Raw genomic sequence first — 20320 nt, 5'->3', positions numbered from 1 at the left:
AGAGGAACAGTAACCAGTAACAAATAGAAACCCTTTTATCAGCTTCTCAAAAATCATAATGGAACCTTTGTTGCCTGCTTTCGTTTTGCATATTTGTGTGAAATAGTTCTGAGGCCCACTTCAGAGACTTCTGCTTTCTCACACACCACAAGGATGGAAATCTATCCATTGGCATCTCAGTTTGACAAATACCTGCAGGTTCTCACCTTCCTTTGCTTTCAGTTGCCTTAATCCTCTGAAATTTCATGACCTCTCTGCACTACACACTCAAACCCAAACGATACGTAGCATGCAGCTAGGGCAGGGCTTTTTCTCATGCAAAGGTAAGTGAATAGGGGCTTTTTTCCTATGCAGATTGTAGGTGCAGGGGGTCCACTCTGGATCTGGTTCACAGCAGTGGGGGTAGGGTAACAGCAAAGGGTCAAAGCCACCTCACCACCCACCTGCCACATTAGGGACCCAGTTGGGGCCCCTATGCTTACTTTTGAGTAAGCAAAAGGTACTGATGCATGCTATATATTAAAGGCAACGTCGTTGAGCCCTCAGCCTCCTCAACCTCAGCTATACACACAAATACATCTGTCTTCCACTGTTTCTCGTAGGTGTAGTTCCTAGGGCTGTGTACTGACCATGAGAGTCAGTTCGGACCCCAGTGAATCGGTGATTCAGCAAACAGCCCAATTCAGCTCAGACTGATTCAGAGACTGCCCACTTCAACTTGGATCCAAACCTTGATTTGAAAACCCAAATCGTTATGCCTCTCACTGGAAATTAACAAATGGCTAAACCCCTGTTTCCTGTTCTTTAGAATTCATTGACATTTGAAGGCGCAGTAGTCCCTTACGAGGGTTTTTGTGTTATGAGCCTTTAAATTCGGATTTTTTAAAAAAGCTGCTGATAATTTTTATTTCTCATCAGAATTGGATGAAATTGCAGGGATAGTTGCTCCTTCTGATGGGATCAAGCCTGCCAAATTTCAGATGAAAGGTGCAGGGACCTTTGAGCAAGAGCAGCCTTTACAGTTTAGCGCATCCTTTTTGGGAAACCCCCAATTTCCCAATATTCTTTGTGGGAAATTATGAAAACAGATTTAGAGCATAGAGGTGCTCCTAGGTAAGAGACCTGCAAAAATTTCAGAAGCAGAGGTTCAAAAATTTTTTGTGCAAGGGCAGTATTCAAATTTGGGTAGGGGGAGCGGGTTCACTTCCTCTTACCCACCTCTATGGTTTTGGGGTTGTTGGGTTTTTTGGTAATTTCTGTGAAAATGGCACATGTCATAGAGGTGCAAGGAACCTGCAGCATTTCAGGATAGGTGGCGGGATTAAGGACTTACGATGAATGAAACGAAGTTCAAGGCTTGTTCCCCCCAGTTGCCACCAAAGTTGCACAAAGTGCAATAGGATGGGAGGATGATGGATTTAGAGGATATAGTGGCAGAGACAGAAGGACTTGAACATCCAGCATTTTTCAAGCAAGCATCCAAAGATACACCATCCTAAGTCCCACAGAGCTCATTTAATATCCCTGGTCCTGGGAAAGAACCAGCAAAGGGCATGGATCAGTTATGCAATGTATTACTTTAACATTCCTTCCCCCAAGAAGCGGGATGGGCAAGCCCTAGTAAAAATGTTTGCTGTGATTAGAAGCTAGAGCTGTGAGTCACAAAAGTACACCCTCTCCTCTCCCCCACCCCTGGTGATTTCATAGCTTGAGAGATTGGAGAGAAATTTATCAATTTTTGGAGATACCCTGTCTCCATCACTGTTACTCCGAATCTTCAGATTCAGACTCGGTTCACTTTAGATGAGCCCCGCTTTGATTTGGATATCTCCTAAATTTGTCCAAACCAGTCCAATTCCATGTGGGATTCAGCCATCTCTGAAGGTACCCCCTAATTGTTACCCCATAGGCTTATGACTCTCCCTTTTCTATGCAACCACTTTTCACAGTCAAGGAGGCTCACCAGACTGAAGGAGACTCGGGTTAAGTACACTTGTCAATCACAGGACACATCATTTCAGTTTAAACCTGACCAGTCTGGTAGAGCTGAGCATCATGTGCTGTATTTGCAGCATGTGCTGCACCATCAGGACCTGTCCTTATCAACATTTGAAACCATAATCATGGATGTGTAGTAAGATCACATAGCTGCAGTTTCCCCTCTCCTAAAACCTTACATGCCCCTTCTCCAAAACCAGGGTCTTGGCTACCTTCCAGGAAATAGTGGTGGTTGTTGTTCAGTCGTTAAGTCGTGTCTGACTCTTCGTGAACTCCTGGACCATAGCACGCCAGGCTTTCCTGTCCTTTGTTCTCTCCCGGAGCATGCTCAAGTTCATATTCATTGCATCGGTGATGCTATCTAGCCATCTCATCCTCTGTCGTCCCCTTCTCCTTTTGCCTTCAGTCTTTCCCAGCATCAGGGTCTTTTCCAGAGAGTTTTCTCTTCGCCTTAGGTGGCCAAAATATTTGAGCTTCAGCTTCAGTATCTGTCCTTCCAATGAGCAGTCAGGGTTGATTTCCTTTAGGATGGACTGATTTGACCTCCTTGCAGTCCAGGGGACTTGTAAGAGTCTTCTCCAGCACCACAGTTCGAAAGCATCAATTCTTCGGCGCTCAGCCTTCCTTATAGTCCAGCTCTCACAGCCATACATTACTACTGGGAAAACCATAGCTTTGATTATGTGGACCTTTGTCGGCAAGGTGATGTCTCTGCTTCTTACTATGCTGCCTAGGTTTGCCATAGCTTTCCTCCAAAGGAGCAAGAGCCTTTTAATTTCATGGCTACAGTCACCGTCTGCGGTGATCTTGGACTGCTTCCATTTCTCCCCCTTCTATATGCCAGGAAGTGATGGGGCCAGATGCCATGATCTTCGTTTTTTTAATGTTGAGTTTCAAAACAGCTTTTGCACTCTCCACTTTCACCCTCAACAAGAGGCTCTTGAGATCCTCTTCGCTTTCTGCCATTAGGGTGGTATCGTCTGCGTATCTGAGGTTGTTTATAATTCTCACGGCAATCTTAATTCCGACCTGTGATTCATCCAACCTGGCGTTTCTCATGATGTACTCTGCATATAAGTTAAATAAGCAGGGCGACAATATGTGGCCTTGTCATACTCCTTTCCCAATTTTGAACCACTCGGTTGTTCCATGTCTGGTTCTTAATGATGCTTCTTGACCCTTGTACAGGTTTCTCAGGAGACAGGTAAGGTGGTCTGGTACTCCCATCTCTTTAAGAATTTGTCACAGTTTGTTGTGATCCACACAATCAAAGGCTTTAGCGTAGTCAATGAAGCAGAAATAGACGTTTTTCTGGAATTTTCTTGCTTTCTCCATGATCCAGCGAATGTTGGCGATTTGATCTCTAGTTCCTCTGCCTCTTTGGAACTCAGCTTGTACTTCCGGTAGTTCTTGGTTCACATGCTGCTGAAGCCTAGCTTGTAGGATTTTGAGCATAACCTTGCTGGCATGTGAAATGAGCGCAATTGTACATTAGTTTGAACACTGTTTGGCATTGCCCTTCTTTGGGATTGGAATGTAAACTGAGCTTTTCCAGTCTTGTGGCCACTGTTGAGTGTTCCAAATTTGTTGGCATATTGAGTGCAGCACTTTAACAGCATCATCTTTTAGGATTTTAAATAGCTCAGCTGGCATACTGTCATCTCCACTAGCTTTGTTGTTAGTAATGCTTCCTAAGGCCCACTTGATTTCACTCTCTAGGATGTTGGGCTCAAGTTCAGTGACCGCACTATCACGGCTATTGGGGACATTAAATCTTTCCTGTATAGTTCTTCTGTGTATTCTTTCCACCTCTTCTTAATCTCATCTGCTTCTGTTAGGTCCCTGCCTTCTTTGTCCTTTATCATGCCCGTCTTTGCACAAAACGCTCCCTTGATATCTCCGATTTTCTTGAAAAGATCTCTAGTCTTTCCCATTCTGTTGTTTTCCTCGATTTCTTTGCATTGTTCATTTAAGAAGGCCTTCTTGTCTCTCCTTGCTATTCTCTGGAACTCTGCATTCAGTTGGATATATCTTCCCCTTTCTCCCTTGCTTTTCACTTCCCTTCTTTCCTCAGCTACTTGTAAAGCCTCATCAGACAGCCACTTTGCTTCCTTGCATTTCATTTTCTTTGGGATGGATTGAGTTGCTGCCTCCTGAACAATGTTATGGATCTCCATCCATAGTTCCTCAGGCACTCTTGTCAATCACGTCTAATCCCTTAAATCTATTCCTCACCTCCACTGTATATTCATAAAGGATATGTTTTAGGTCATACCTGAATGGTTTAGTGGTTTTCCCTACGTTCTTCAATTTAAGCCGAAATTTTGCAACAAGAAGCTCGTGATCTGAGCCACAGTCATCTCCAGGTCTTGTTTTTCCTGACTGTATAGAGCTTCTCCATCTTTGGCTGCAAAGGACATAATCAATCTGATTTCGATATTGACCATCTGGTGATGTCCATGTGTAGAGTCACCTCTTGTGCTGTTGGAAAAGAGTGTTTGCTATGATCAGCGTGTTCTCTTGGCAAAACTCTCTTAGCCTTTGTCCTGCTTCATTTTGTACACCAAGGCCATGCTTGCCTGTTATCCCAGTTATTACTTGACTTCCTACTTTAGCATTCCAATCCCCTATGATGAAGAGGACATATTTTTTTGGTGTTAGTTCTAGAAGGTGTTGTAGGTCTTCATAGAACCGATCAACCTCAGCTTCTTCGGCCTCAGTGGTTGGGGCATAGTGGTATAGTGGTATAGATCAACAATGGTGAAGTAGAGGAGGAAGAACCATAACTCCATACTAGAACACATGCGTTGCTTGCAGACATTTCCTAGGTGCAAGCCCTGGCATCTCCAGTTAAAAGGACTCGGTAGCAGGTGGTGGAAAAGACCCCTGCTGCAGACCCTAGAGTATCCTTCCCCAACCTGGTGCCCTCCAGATTTGTTGGACTACAACTCCCATCATCCCTAGCCAGCTGGGGGGGATGACAAGAGTTTGTGCTCCAACACATCTGAAGGGCACCAGGTTGGGGAAGGCTGCCCTAGTGATATGCTGCCTGTCAGAATAGACAATACTGGGCTAGTCTAAGCTCATATAAGGCAGCTTCTAATGTTCCTAGAGGCAGCATCTGCCTTAACAGAATGGCTCGGTTTACATGGTCACAGTGGCTGCCACAAGCCACAGTTGTTTGTTGCAGCTGCTGTGCATGCCAGCTGGTTTTATTTACCCACACCGTTATTGCAGCTTGCGGTCATCTGAACCCAGGCAGCATAACTTATTTAGTGTGGGCAGCAACAAATAACAGCCCATGGGTTTTTTCAGGGTTGCTGCCCACCCCAAACAAGCCATGTTGCCTGGGTTCGGATGATATGGGAAGTCACACCAGTGTGGGTGATTGAGGAATCCCGGCCAGGATGTGTGACGGCTGCAACAAGCCTGTGGCTTGTTTCAGCTGCTGTGATCGTGCAAACTAGGCCAGTGACTTTCCAGCCCCCTCTAACTACTTCCCAGCTGCATTGAGAAATGGAAGGAAGCCAGCAAGGTTGACACTAGAGAGCGATCTCGCCTGCATATGATTGCTTTGGCCTGGGCAGTTCCATCCCCAGAATAAGCCCTTTTGAGGAATTGGCCCAGCCGAGTCCAAAAGCCGTGTACAAGGGAGCGTCATGCTGCTTCAAACCTAGCAGCTGTCCTTCATATGAAATGCATGTGGCCGAGCCCAATTTTGTAGTAGTACAGGAGTTTCCTGTGCTGGTTCTGACTCCTGCCGCCAAACACACGGTAACAGAGCAGTCCCAAAGCAGCATGGAGATTTTTCCCCTAGCTGGCACACCTTGTGATTCCCTGCGTTGATCCAACCAGAGACTTGGTTCAGAGGTTGGTTATTGGATAGAGCCAGTGCGGTGTAATGGTTAGCATGTTAGCCTGGGACTCAGGAGATCTGGGTTCTAGTCCCCACTCAGCCACAATGCTCACTGGGTGAACTTGAGCCAGTCACTGACTCAGCCTAACCTACCTCACAGGGTTGTTGTGAGGATAAAAATGGAGGAGGAGGACTATGTATACCACCTTGAGTTCTTTGCAAGAGGAAAAAGGGCAGGATAGAAATGCAATAATAAATATCTGTCACGGGCTCTCATCCCTCCATCATTTTTCTGTCATCACATTCCTTTGGGAGTAATATGTCAGGGACTGCAAGCTAGCAGTAGGCAGGGCTACCCATTTTCCTCAAGAACATAAGAAGGGCCATGCTGGATCAGACCAAGGGTCCATTTGGTCTAGCATTCTGATCACACAGTGGTCAACGAGCTGTTGACCAGGAACCCACAAGCAGGACATGAGCAAACAGCACCCTCCCACTCATGTTCCCCAGCAACTGGTGTATGTAGGCTCACTGCCTCTGGTACTGGAGGTAGCACATAGCCATCAAGACGAGTAGCCATTGACAGCCTCTTCCTCCAGGTATTTAACTCTGTTTTAAAGCCATCCAACTTGGTGGACATAACTACATCTTGTGGATGTGAATGCTGTAGTTTAACTGTGTGCTGTGTGAAGAAGCCCTTCCTCTGATCTGTCCTGAATCTCCCACTGATCAGCTTCATGGGATGACTCTACTGGGTTCTAATATGATAGGGAGAAAAATGTCTCCCTCTCAGAGATGACTGGCCAGCCTCTGCTTAAATACTACAGCTGTGTGCAAAGTGGCCTCTCAGAATTCTCCGCCCTATTTGTGGGGAGAGAAATGGGGAGGGGGCAATTTCACTGAATTTCTCCAGGGTGAGGAGAAATTCTCCAACAATTTCTCACAGGTAAGGCTCACCATTGGCAAGGGTTGTAGCACAACTTTTCTCTCCCCCCCGCCCCCGACTTTGTTTTTTTTTGTACCGCTGCTGGAAGTGGCAACAGCAGCAACTGTACTGGTAACCTGGCCCCCATTTTGCATCTGCCACAATACCCCATACCTACCATCTTTCCAGGGCATTTGTGGGTCAGGGTGAGGAAATGCAGCCACCCCAAAAAATAACGGAGAAGAACATTTGGAGCAAATTCTCAAAGTGGCCTATTAGTTGGAGTAAGTAAAGAAAAATCTCAGGACTTTTTTTGAGGAAAATGTCTTCTGAGAATGTTTGGCTCAGCTTGAGCTGTCATTCTTCAGGGTTCAGCACCTTCCCCGGGGTCTTCCAAATGTTAAATTTCTGAGGGGTGACCATGAATACATCTTGTCTCTAATACAGTACAGATAATCCCATTCCTCCCCTGCAAGCCTTGTATAGAGTGTGAGGGGAAAAGTGTTGCATACAGCTCCAGGGAAGAGGTGCGTTAGTGCTGTGCCAGAATCAGACCTCCAAGTTACTGAAAGTTTTCTTCCTCCATGAAAGAGGCCTCCATTTTCCTACATCATTCTCAGGGCATTTTATAATGTATTTGGAATTTCTTTTGGTGGTGTTTTTGACCTCACCTAATGACTGTGAGGTCACTGAAGGTGCTGCGTGTGTTTTTTCTTGCACCTCTCTCCATTGCTCCACAGCCTTCCGGGGCACCTGCACTTCCCAAGCTGAAAAAGCCCTATGGGAGGAATTACCTCATGATGTCTTCCTCTGGGCTTTAACTGAATTGTGGGAAGCCAAGGAGGCTACAAGCTGCCAGACAGATGATTGTACAATGAAAGACACGACACCGGCACACGCTCCTTGGGCACCTCATAAGTAAGCTAAGCATAAGAAACCCAAACTGAACCCATGAAAATTTCTCTGCAATTTTCTTCTCCTTCAAATTTCTTTTCGAAAGAAATTTCTTTTCTATCAAATTGCATAAGAATGGTAGAAAAATATGTGGGACAAATTTTGGCACAGCCAAAAATTTTGCCCAGTGGGTTACTCCAAGTGTCTGAAGTATCACTTACTGGAGGACTTTTGAAATTAAGCCCAAATTTGCAGCTTGGCCCCTTTGCTTTGCAAGGTGTAACAATATAAGGCTTGTGAGTGTCCCGTCTGGTCTAGCCTTCTACCCCCATAAATGTATCCATTTTTTAAAAGCTCTCCAAGCTATTGGCTGCAGCAGTCGCTTTCAGTAATGTGCTTTTCTTTGTTATATTTAGAATGGAGTGAGGGCAACACTAGCATGCACAACTAAAGATGTGGAAAATCCACCAGGAGGAAAGTTAAAACACTTTTCTTTGAGATACCCCCACAGTGGCCCATTTCAGATGCAATGCTAAACCATAGCTTAGTGCTACATGAATGAGCCCAGGGGTATATAGTCCTCCTCCTTCCATCACTGGAGCAGTTGCAAGAGAGATCCAAAGCATCTGGTTTCTGTTTTGAGCTAACCACCATTTGTCATCATGTCTGAATGAGAAACTGCACTTAGTTTTAAGTATGGTATCAACAAGCCAGCATCATCAACCATAGTTTGAAGTTGTCTTGTTTGGACAAACTGTAGTTACAACTAACCACAGTTCATCTCAGTTTAGATATGATAAACCATGGTTAGTTTAGAACAGGAAGCCAATGCTTCCTATCTCCTCTTTACAGCCCATTGCGAGGGAGAGTGTGTAAGCCCAAGGCTTGACCAGAACAGATTCCCCAGTGCTAAACTGTGGTGAAACGAGCCAGGATTAAATTGTGGTTTAGGATCTTGGCTCACTGATACCCCATTGTTTAATCAGTTTGTCCTTGCAGATATGTTCAATCTGGTTATCACTGTGCCTCCAGAAGAGGTGAGGGGGAGAACATGAACCCAAGGCTCTCACCTGCTTATTCACATAATGCTAAACCATGATTTAGCATTATATCTGAAATGGGCCATTGAGTTTAGGAAGGCAGATGCATGGATTTCTCAGCTTCTATTGGACTTGGCCTTCAACAGCTGTATGTGGGCATGTAGCGCCTGCAGACCCACCTACGTACTCCTGTCCAGGCATGCTCTAAACACCCACAACCTTTGTCCTTTTGACACCCTTGCTGCAGCTTAGGCCATGGCCTAGCTCAGTTAGCACTTCAGGGCCAGCCCAAGAGATTTTGCTTTTGAGATGAAAAAGAAAATGGTGCCCCCTGACTCACAAGTCAAGGTGCAAGGCACCAAAGGCCAGCCAAGTTATTCTAGCACCAGAAGCCAAAAATCCCACAACTACCTCCCCCATCCCTGGCAATAATAATAGTAATAATAATACCATTTGCTGCCCTTTCAAAACACCTAAAACCAGCTGCTTCAGGTAGCTGCCTCTACCTAATGGTAAGGCCAGTCTGGGCACTGAATGGATGCTACTTTAAGTATTTTTCAGAAACTTTCAAAGCATGGTATGTAATGTAGATTTCTCTATATTAGAGAATATAATAGGGGCCTTGACCATAAGTTATTCTTTTTAAGTGAAACATTTCCCTCTCTACTTCCTAAGCAGTACGAATGCCATAGTTTTACTGAAAACAAATGCAGTCTCCTACAAATGTTGAAAGAAGCTGGTTTCTCTTTTAATTTTTAATCTAGGCACAGCTCATAAATCCCAGACTAATAATGTTCTGTCATCACTAGCAGCAAGGTGCCTCACAGCAGGGGCTGCATTTGAAGCACTTTTGGGCATCAGTTGCCATCTTTCTCCTCCTCTTGGTTTTTCTTCTCAGCTTGGGCCAAAAAAATAATAGACAAAATCAGATCTTGGCTGCCCTAATAAATGAGTCACCTTGATCTTCTAGACTGAGGACATATGAATAATTCTGTGTGGTTCTTCTGGAGGGTGCGGAACAGAATCACACCTAATATTGCTTATACTAATTTCTTGCATCCTAGTTCTAAATATATATGAGATACTAGTCCTACCCAGGCATTTTTCCCATGTGAGGGGGGAAGTGGGGATGCGTTAACTAGTTCCACACCCTCCATCACATTCTCATTACTGGTCTTCCCATGCACTGGAGGGCAAACATTGCACATAGCTCTAAGTCGTGTGAGGAGACTATGCAAGTAGTCTCCATACTGCAGACTTTAGGCATGTGAAGGGCAGCATGGATGGCAGCAGGGATGTAACAGAGGGGCAGATAGAATCGTGTAAGGGGAGGACATGGCTAATTGTTTAAGGAGAAAAAATGCCTGAATACTCCCATTCATGAACACACAGACACCTGGAACATTATTATAGACGGTCCCATTATTATGTCCACTTCAATGGAGCATTAAAAGTTCTTATACCTGCCCATAGCAACCATCCCCTCCTTGTTTTGCACTGGTATTGCACGGTTCAAATTTCCAGCCTAGCAAGCCACTCATGGAATTGCCTTACTTACAGCACTGGAGTCGCCACCAATGGGGCATGTCTGTGTGTGCTAGGCCAATACAATGCTATCTCTGTTCCAAGACAGCTCTAAACTATGGACCAGTCCAAGTTTTGTAGTAGACTACTGCGTAGCTTAACGCTCAGAAGGGATAGTAAGAAGGCCAGCAGCCCATTGCATGTTGGATATATTAGGAGGAACCAAAAGTTCCTTATGTGATAGAACTGCCATATATTAGTAATTATCATTCTAAAACACTGGCTTACTTCTAGCCAAATTCCTGCTGAAATAAAACCGTTCAGTCTAAACTTGTTTACTATGTATCAAAGATAATTTTTGCCTTCTCTCCAATATGGGGATAAATGGGAGAAAACATGTGAAAAGACAGGGGGAAACACATCTTCCAATCATGCTTTTGTTAACTATACTTCCTGAACACTTTTCCAGGTAGGCGGGAGGTGGGGTAAGGAAGCTCTTTCAATAAAGACATTGCCTTCACCAAAATGCATAGCTTGAACTTCTGATCTACCGTGTGGCAAAATGTTTTCCAGTTTGTCATTTGGGTGCGGGAATGCCAACCATTTTGGGAGGTCTTTGGCTTGATTGCGTTCTTTAAAGGCAGCTTGGGGGTGAGCTGGTTCATAGCACTGTTTCCTCCCCTAGCCAAGTGCTCAACAAACTGAGGACTGTTGGGCCTCTTTACATTGTTTTTCAATTTCTAATTGGTAGAATGTACGTCTGAAGCATCGCAGGACTTGCTCAGGCTTGTAGCACAAACAGCTGAGCAGAGTTGATGCCAGTGCCTGACTCAAATGTGTCTGGAACAGAATCCAGGTTGCATCAGGCAGCTGCTTGACTTACAACTTCTGCAGTGTTTCTCTCCTGGTGCTGGGTTTTAACCACTTCTTTTTATATAAAAAACCCCCAAACACCATCTGCTCTAGTTTTAAGTGCCTATTAACAAGGTGAAGAGTTGGGGTTATGGGATGGTTCCCTGCAGTGTTCATAGAGTGCATTTAAAGGCTTCTTCCTTGTCACTGTAATGCTCACATATAACCCCAATAGTTGGATTTCCAGTTACCATCTATCAATGTGCAATCTCAACGTGAAAGGAAAACATTAAAATCTAACTACTTACCATCTCTTTGCCAAGTGCTGCAAGGGGGAATTTCATAGCTTATAGCAAGCACGTCTTTAGTTAAAAAGGATTGCAGTTAAGTTACCAAACAGAATTTTAAAACCCCTTTCTCTTGCGTTGCTAAATTACCATCAAGCACAGCTCCGCAACACCCACTAGTTTTCAGACAGTTTAGTAGAGCAATACTGCCCTCTGGCGTTAGCTTTATTTTCAGTAGGTATATACAGACCACAATAAATGCTTCTTGGGATTCTGTGCTAAAAGTCCAACTTCCTATTCAGGAGCTCAATTTAAAATGAGTGTCCAGTAATAAGCCCATATTAAATGCCTTATCTTAAAAATAGGCAGGCATATTGAGAGTTTTTTTAAAAAATTAGTCCATCTCTATGAACATTTTAAACCTGAAGTCATACTTTATCAATGATTGAATACGAGAAGTTCTTCACTCACAGACAAATACTTGTTTCAGTTTCACAACAGCACGTGATAAGATGTGTTCTTTAAGTTGTTTACTCTGCAACCGGTCCGATGCCCCTTGCCCATTCTTTCCTCAAAGTTTTAACCCTAGTTCCATTTACTTGTTCACCCAGTAGAACACATGGAAGCCAAGGGTGGAATCCCAACCTCTCACACACGTTCATCTGAACCTGTGAACAAATGCAGTATCCACACAGTATGCAGTATCCACATAGAGTCAACACATGAGGGTTGTGTATGGGGGGCAGCGGATGCAGCCCTGGTCTCCCTCCTCCACGTATTCATCTCTACACTACTGATGAATATACAAGCCTTTTGCCTTAGTACACGGGAAGCTGCCTTATGCTGCGCCAGGCCATTGCTCTGTCACACTCAATATTGTTGACACTGACTGGTAGCGGCTCTCCAGGGTTTGCCTGAAGCCCTGCAGAGCTCTCCCTGGAGATACCAGGTACTCCAGCTTTACCTGCAGATACCAGGGATTTGATCCTAGGACTTTCTGCATGCAAAGCAGGTGCTGTACCACTGAGCTATGGTTAGTCTCACCACCAGTTAGGGCTGGAACCCCTGGACAGCTGCTGCCAGTTGGTATCACCAGCAATAGCCAACAACCCAGAAACCCAATGGTGTAAGAAATAAACATTCCTGTATATCAGAGTTGTAAACAGCCAGTGCTCTGGCCTCCCATGGCAAATAAGAATCTTCTCTAAGGAACTAGGTTGGTTAATTCCCCATTCCACCCAGCCATAGTCCATTGATGTACCATGTATGGCTAGGCATATGGGAGCGTGAGGCTAGTAAATGTGTGCTGCTGCCTCTGCACACATTCTGGAATATTCTAGAGCTCCAGCCAAAAGTCAAGTTATCTTCCTCCCCCTGGGATTTATAGGAGAGGGGAGAACCTTCCCAATCAGTTCTCTTCTGACCAAGAAAGCAGTATGGCGTTGATGTCCCACATACAACTAACACAGGCATGCAAGTGAGTACATTTGTGGACTTGCTTGCAAGGCTGGTCTATGCCTATTTTTCCAACTTTTCAATACTCAAGACAATTGCTGGATGTATTCTGAGGGGCTTGCCTACTGCCAGGCTCTTGGTCATTTCATTATGATTGCAAAACAAACTCTAGATTCTCATTTTCCTCAAACTGAGACACTTCAGATGCACAGTACAAATTGTCAGTGGCTATGTTGTCTGGGAGAAACTCTCTAAGCCTAAATGTTGTTAGTAGCATTTATGTAGCACTAGAGCTAGAACCTGTAACTATCCAGATTGGTTTTTTTTTTTAAAAAAAACTCCAACTCCCATCAACCCCAGCCAACATGGGTCAGGGGTGATGGGAACTGCAATCTGGAAGGCCACAGGTTCCTTACCCCTACACTAGAGTCTTCAAAAGACTTCACATCATATCTCATTAATCCTTACAACTCAAAATGGTTCTATAGTATTTTGTTTTTAATGGCTAAGAGACTGTAGTATTAGTTTGCACCCAGGGTGTACCTTACTACCGGCAAGCAGGAAATGCCCCAAGTTCTCCAAGGTTTCCTTTTGTGGTCAGAAGAGGAAGCGATGAAGGTATTTTTTTTTTAAATAGAAGTTACAGCACAGCTATCCAGAGGAGAAGCTGATATGGCAGTGCTAATGTCATTTAACCATTATGACAAACATCTAATTAAGGAACTGTTTCATTCCTTCTGCTGAAAGGAACAAATACACTATTTCCTTTAACAAATACAATGAAAATAATTGTATTTTTAGCTCACTTAGAATGATTAAACACTCAAAAATGATAAAAGGCTATACTAAAAGAGAAATACTAGAATTGTTCAGTCGTTAAGTCGTGTCCGACTCTTCGTGACCCCATGGAACATAGCACGCCAGGCCTTCCTGTCCTCTGCTCTCTCCTGGAGTGTGCTCAAGTTCATAAATACTAGAATAGCCTTCTCCAAACTGGTGCCCTCCAGATGTTTTCAATAACAGCCACAGATGTGAATTTTAGTCCAGCACATCTGGAGGGCACTGAGTTGGGGGAGGCTGTGTTAGAATGATGCCAGTAGCCTCCCATTGCCCTTTTAAACACACACACACACACACACTTTGCTGCCTATCATCTGCTACAATAAATTAGGACACAATCCAGAGCGTTCCTTGGGCTGTAGCAAGGAACCCCAAAGCTCTGGTACTTTCGAGCTTATTCCTGCAAATGCACCAAGAGTTTTGTAACTGGTTCACTGTGCACTGTATGTGTCCGTTAAAGAACAAAAATCTAAAGCCCTCTCATGCTGTTATCTCGATTCAGGCCTGTAACCACAAGTCTTTGGCATAGGGTTTTCGCAAACAACTGTCCAAAAAAGAAGTTAACAGTATAATGGCTTAATTAGTTTATTATTATTATATACAGGCTTGTGCATTAGTTATAAAATATATTCAGTTGACTGTTATTCTGAAGGACTAGCAGAATTGACACTGTGTAATAGTATTTTAGTGTGACCTTGTCACCAGTGATGCTAATCTGCTGGGTTATGTCATATAGCATTAGTATGTAAGACAAAGAGACCCTATCTTAACTAAAAAGGCACTTTTGGGGAGGCACTCTGCCTGCACAGCAACATGAAATTTACACTTGTACTTGGAAGGCTGCTTCAACGTCTTATAATGCAATGAAAATAAGTTTAAAACTTCAGACAAATAAAAAGTCTTGTTTCCAATTCTATATCCCCCAAATTCAGGAGGTAGCAATCTTTAGATGTGCTTCAGTTCACGAAGAAAGCATATTTTTATTCTTCCAATATATCTCCCGATATTATGATGTGCTGCAAGTATCTTTCAGAAACAACTGGGAAGCACTTACAATACTGCATCAGCACTAAAACTGTTACCCAGTCCTGTACTCGCAAACAGTGTTCTCTCTTGGCATACAAGGTTAAGAGGAAGCATCTCATGCTCTCGCAAAAAACTTTATCTGTCATAGCAAGCAGTGGAAATCACGTTTGCATATGCAGGGTTCTGGGTTACGGTCAGGTGCACTCGTTATTTCTGTTCACTCTGCATGTCACCTCTTGTAAGGTGCCACCTCTTATAAAAGTATAGCTTTGTATATATTTCACTGTAGACAACTGCCACTGTAGAACAGTTCTCACACTACTACATTTTCATTGGTGGGCATCAACTGATATGATAATCATTTACTATTTCTTAAATTCCTAAAGAAATCTGAAGGTCTTGTGCAACATAAAATACTGAATCAGAGACAAGACAGCCCTGCTCACTGCCTTACAATCAAAATCAACACAACACATACACGGAAAATAGAAGGGATGAGGAAAGGAAAACACTAAACTACCTCTGTTAAATTGAATAAACAGATGAAGACATGTAATGAGGCGTTTTTTAAAAGTGAGATATACTATTTGAGTGTCTCGTGGCAATGAGTTCCAAGGGAGGTTTCATCCAAGAAGACAGTTGGGAGGTAGGAGAACACAGATGCGAACCTAGGTTGGACTAAACAAGGGTGAGTAACTTGTGGCCCTCCAGATGTTTTGGCCTACAACTCCCATTAGCCCTGTCCAGCATAGCCAATGGTGGGGGATCTTGGGAGTTGTAAGCCAAAACATCTGGAGGGCCACAAGTTGTCCACTCCTGGACTAAAACATTGGTACTAAGGAGTGCATGAAGGTAGAAGTATGAAGGTAGGTTAAAGAAAATAGATAAGCGGTAACAAAAGCGTGCAAACATTTAAAGTAAGTAGTAAGATTTTAAGGTAAGTATACTGGAAGGGAAGCCAGTGGAAAGAAATAGCATTAATTTAATAAGTAGAGCGTATTGCATTTTTTAAAAGTTAAGCTGAGGCTGCAATCCTATACACATTTACCTGGGAAATCAATGAAACTTGTTTTTGACTAGACATGCATAGGGTTATGCTATGAAACACTAAGATCCAATGCAACACTACCAATAACGTAAATGATGCTGCACTCGTGCAAAGTGCCTCAATCAGAGCACCAATAGTGCTTGCTGGTGCGATAGATTTCCCCAGAAAATCTGTCGCATCAGCAATCATTACTGGCATTGCGCTAGATATAGTTTACGCTAGTGCAATGTCATTTATGTTAGCAGTGGTGTCACATTGTATATTACCCTAAAGCTTGATTTAATCTGCAAACAGTAACTAGTTCCAAAATAACTTTTTTTCATTAGAGAGACTGATAAATCCAATAATCTGAAATGGCAACTGAAAACTGCAACGGAAAAAGTCTGAATCTAGAAGAGGACTCATCTGTGTTCTTGCTACAAAGTCATTAGCTAGATGATAAATTATTATTCATTAAAGTTTAGTTCTGTAGTTAGAAATTATCCAAAACCAAGGGCTCTGACTAATGGACAGTTCAGGAAGAAGGAACTTGGCTGCCTTTTCTGTCAGGAAGTTTGGAATCTTTTAGGACAACCTGTTATGAAAATGCAGTGAACTGACTTAGCAGTGGACTACAATATCAGCAATATCCTTAAAGGAAATATTTATAAATGAAATGTCTTAAAGATATGAGCATTTCCTTCTTAGCTTGTACTGTGCAATCCTATACAAGACTACTTAGAAGTAAGCCGCACTGAGCTCCCAAGTGAGTGAGTGACTGCAGCCTTAGGGTTGGTCTTCTTACAAAAAATGTCACTACCAAGATTTGCTCTGCTGTAGAAGGGGAATAATCTACATTGTTCCTTTTCATAAGAAAAAGTGGAACACAGAAATTTCTAGTGCATAAAGTGGCACTTACAAAGGTCTGTACACTGAATAGTCAGCTGGCTCTTTAAAATAATGCAGGCTTTTGGTACAGGCAAAATGATTGTTTGGAAAAGGCCTCGTAAGTCCTTGTTCCTACACAGCTGTGAAAAAAAAAATTAAAGCAGAAGGTGGCAGATGAAAAATACTAGAGTATTTGATATTATAAAATCTACCAGTCAATAATCCAATCTTAATTGTTCCACTCATTTTACATGCACAATTTAGCAGTGAATATTCTGCTGTTATTGTGCTTAAGAATGCTTCATTTACCTGCCAAATGCTTGGGACATCTTGCCATAGAATAAGCTTTGTCTCTAGTCTGGAATTCTGACGCTGATGCATATTTTAAGGACTGCTAAAATTTAACTCATTGTAAGTACACTGCACTGAATGGCCTTATAAGGATGAAAGAAGATCCAGTTGTCAAAACATCGTACTGCCATATATTCCTTTACAGCACTAGTGAGGACTTTGGGCTGCTGAATGGGATCTCAAATACCGCTGACTTTGTTGGGCTTCCTCTTCATAGCAATATTGAGGATGCCTTTACGTTTTCCTACACAAGAGCCCAACTTGTCACTCAGCTATCTAGGACCATGATGTTATTTTTAATTGGGCAGTATCCAAAGCTGGCAGTCCACCAGTGCTCATTAGGTTGCGCTAGTAGGAATGACCTCTAGCACAACAGGAGGCTAGCACTTTCCAGAGCAACCCCAGAAACTAGGCAAAACAAGCATTTCCGGCATCAGACAGGTCAATGGAGCTCCCTTCTACAAGCTCTACTGCATAAATGCCATTTTTGGCTAGGTTCCAGCTGCTCTAGGAAGCACTAGCTTCCTGTTGCGCTAGTGGTCATACTGCCCTTCGTGTTAATGTCACGCTGCTATTGTTGGAGGCACTATAGTTATCTACAAACTGGCATGCCAGCACCACTGAATTTGGATCAGAGGTTTCTTCACAAAAATTACAACTTCCATAAGATAGGCAGGCCAATTAGCCCTGGCAAGGAGGTTGTGCACCAGTCTAGCACCTTTCTATATTGCTCACTGTGCACAGTTCAGAGTTATGGACAGAAAAAGAGCTTCCTTACATTATACTATTCATCTTTAGGACAGGTATGGCTCAGATGCAACATGCTTGATCCTAAACAGATCAGCCAACTTACGGCTGTGGAGAGTCATCCTCCGAGAACTATAAGAACTAAACACATATTTTGCACGTGTCCGCAAGACTCAGCTAAGTATCGAGGAAAGGGAGATTTCCATTTGCCTCTAGCATCTATACTTTTTGAAACAAAATGAGATAGAACATTTGTGGAATTCTATGTCACTGCTAAAAGCAGTGCAAAATTTTACGTGCAAAAATGCAATTGGACCAGAGATAAGATTAACAGTGCAAACAAAATAACCACGTAGAAAGGCAAATGGGTGAAGACAAGGACACCTGGAGACCTCTTCAGCTATTGCAATGAAGGGGTGAGTTAACAAGACCAGTAAGTCATTAAGCTTCTCTAGAACAGTACTGTAATGAGCTTTTAGATATATCAAAAACTTCTATACATACCACCATACTAGCAGCAGTTGAGAATAGATTCTCAATACTAAATTTGTAATGGCTACTGGGTACAAATAATAAAATGTGACCGACAATACTAAATTCCCTGGGAAGGGAGTGGTAAATTGAAGCCAACCAATGTAAAGCTGAAGCTTGTTTCAGATTTCCCAAAAGGCGCATGGCAAACTGAGTACTGACCTTCCTGCCCAGAATTATAAACAACATTAAATAGTTATACATGTCCTTTCTTTCTGCTATGACACTCTCAAGGCTGATTTAGTATACTGTCCTGGCTCAACATTTAATCTCATCTGAAAGTCCCCACTAACCTACTAGGTTAGGTGTTTAAATAATTTCGCTCCTCTGAAATGCAGATATCAAGATAATAGATTTAAATATGGTAGTCTTTGCTACCAGCAAATAAAAGTAGAACTTGACCATACTCCACCATACTAGAAATGGTACTGCTCTAATGCATGCTTTAAAAAACAAATAAATATCACTGTCTGATATCATAGCAGTCAGTTATTTAGCTTACTTATTAAGAACAACAGGGTGCACATTCTCCTTCCTTTATATTCTAAATGGTAAAGAAGAAACACTTCCCATTCCCTGAAAAACATGCCATCTTCTCAGAATGGCAGTTTTATTTCTGTTTCAGAGATCTGCAATTGTCATGAATCCCTTTATTCACTTGTAGGAGTTGCAATGCTCAAGATTCCCTTTATTCATTTTCTGAAGTTCTCACAATGGAACATAAAAACCTCAAGATTAGTGGACTACGCTGTCCCATCTGTGCTACGAGGCTGAAAACCTTCTCTTCGGAGACTGGTTAAGTCCAATCGTGTTAAAGCCTCACAGCGTACCAGGAGAGTATCCTCTTTTATATACGTTCTTTGTTTTAGTGTCTGTAACTGCATAAAAGTCACATATCCAAAACCTTTTGGGTTGCGATAGGCTTTTGGACGGTGGAAGGCCCGTAGCTCAGGCTTGGTATCCATTACTTCTTCATGGTTTTGCCTTGAAGGTCCATCTGTCTGATCCAGAATAGAAAGTCGTATGGTGCCTTGGAATGGCCAAGGCAGATGGCTGTCATATTCCCCTTGCATAGTGTGAACAAAAAGGGAAATATAGTTTGCACAGCGCTGAGCACTAGGCAACTGGATGTGTAGACGCATACAAAGTTTGTAGCCAGGTTTTCCTGTATAGAAACCTGGGCTATGGATCACAACAGGCCTTTCTTCTTCTTGGGCTTTCAGATAAATACTGAACTTCTCAATCTTCCATATGAAAATACCATTACACTGCTGTCCTTGTATGTCAGCAACTTTTTCCTCTAGGTTTCGGATGGTGCGTTTGAGATCTCCCATTTGGGAGTTTTGTGTCTCCATCTTTGCAATGAGTTCTCGGATTTGGTGATCTTGTCTTACCAAGCGACCTTCCAATTGCTGAATGGTCTCCTTGAAGTTTTGGACTTCAGGGCTACAGTCACATGAGGGTGCCAAGGCTTGAGAGAAGAGTGATGGGTCAAAGGGTAAACCTCCATGGAAATTTATGGAACTTGGGGCAGTAACACTGATACTCCGGAGAGCCTGACCCATCATTCTCATATGAACCTGAGTGAACTCTTGCATATGACGTGCCAACTCATTTCTCTGCATCTGCAATTAAATACAAACATGCACAGCTTCATAAGCATTTCCTTTGACTAAAACCAAGTGCTGAATCTTAATGGAGAAGGGAACAGGCTGTACTGAAAAGGAGAACTCGCCATGACTTACAAAAACTGAACAGTGAAGTGTTAATATTGCACAGATGAGGCAGCAGTTCAAATGCCTTTCCTGGGAAGCAGTTTAAGGTCTAAGAAAACCCCCTAGATATAAATAAATTATTTACAGATATTCAGAAAGTACAATATCAGTATCACACTGACACAAACCACCACTGTATTCTTTGACCTGTGTCATTTCACACAGTAAATTTTTTGTATAGAACTTTCTTTGGAAAAATCTGGAGTTCACCAGAATTTTCACTCACTAAAAATAGCTTTCTAGCACACATGGTTGTGGAAACACATTTGAAAACATGCAAAGTGGAAGGAAACTTTCTCTGATC

At 42.9% G+C, this 20320-nt stretch overlaps 1 protein-coding gene across 1 annotated transcript in view; it reads right to left on the bottom strand.

Annotated features, from left to right (window-relative positions):
* Positions 1–14241: 14241 nt before the first annotated feature.
* Positions 14242–20320, bottom strand: part of TRAF6 (TNF receptor associated factor 6) — a 39245-nt gene continuing 33166 nt past the window's right edge. Inside the window, exons 7-8 of the mRNA XM_084851091.1 lie at positions 15520–19866; positions 14242–15402 (exon numbers count right to left, since the gene is read on the bottom strand). Of these exons, the coding sequence (XP_084707217.1) occupies positions 18985–19866 (882 nt within the window). The 3' untranslated portion in view covers positions 14242–15402; positions 15520–18984. The remainder of the gene's footprint in view (positions 15403–15519; positions 19867–20320) is intronic.

Source organism: Heloderma suspectum, chromosome 1 (genome assembly GCF_057233095.1).
Source record: "Heloderma suspectum isolate Gila_16-S chromosome 1, 16-S_ref, whole genome shotgun sequence".
Classification (NCBI taxonomy): Eukaryota; Metazoa; Chordata; class Lepidosauria; order Squamata; family Helodermatidae; genus Heloderma; species Heloderma suspectum.
This window is presented reverse-complemented; position numbering and strand designations above follow the sequence as displayed.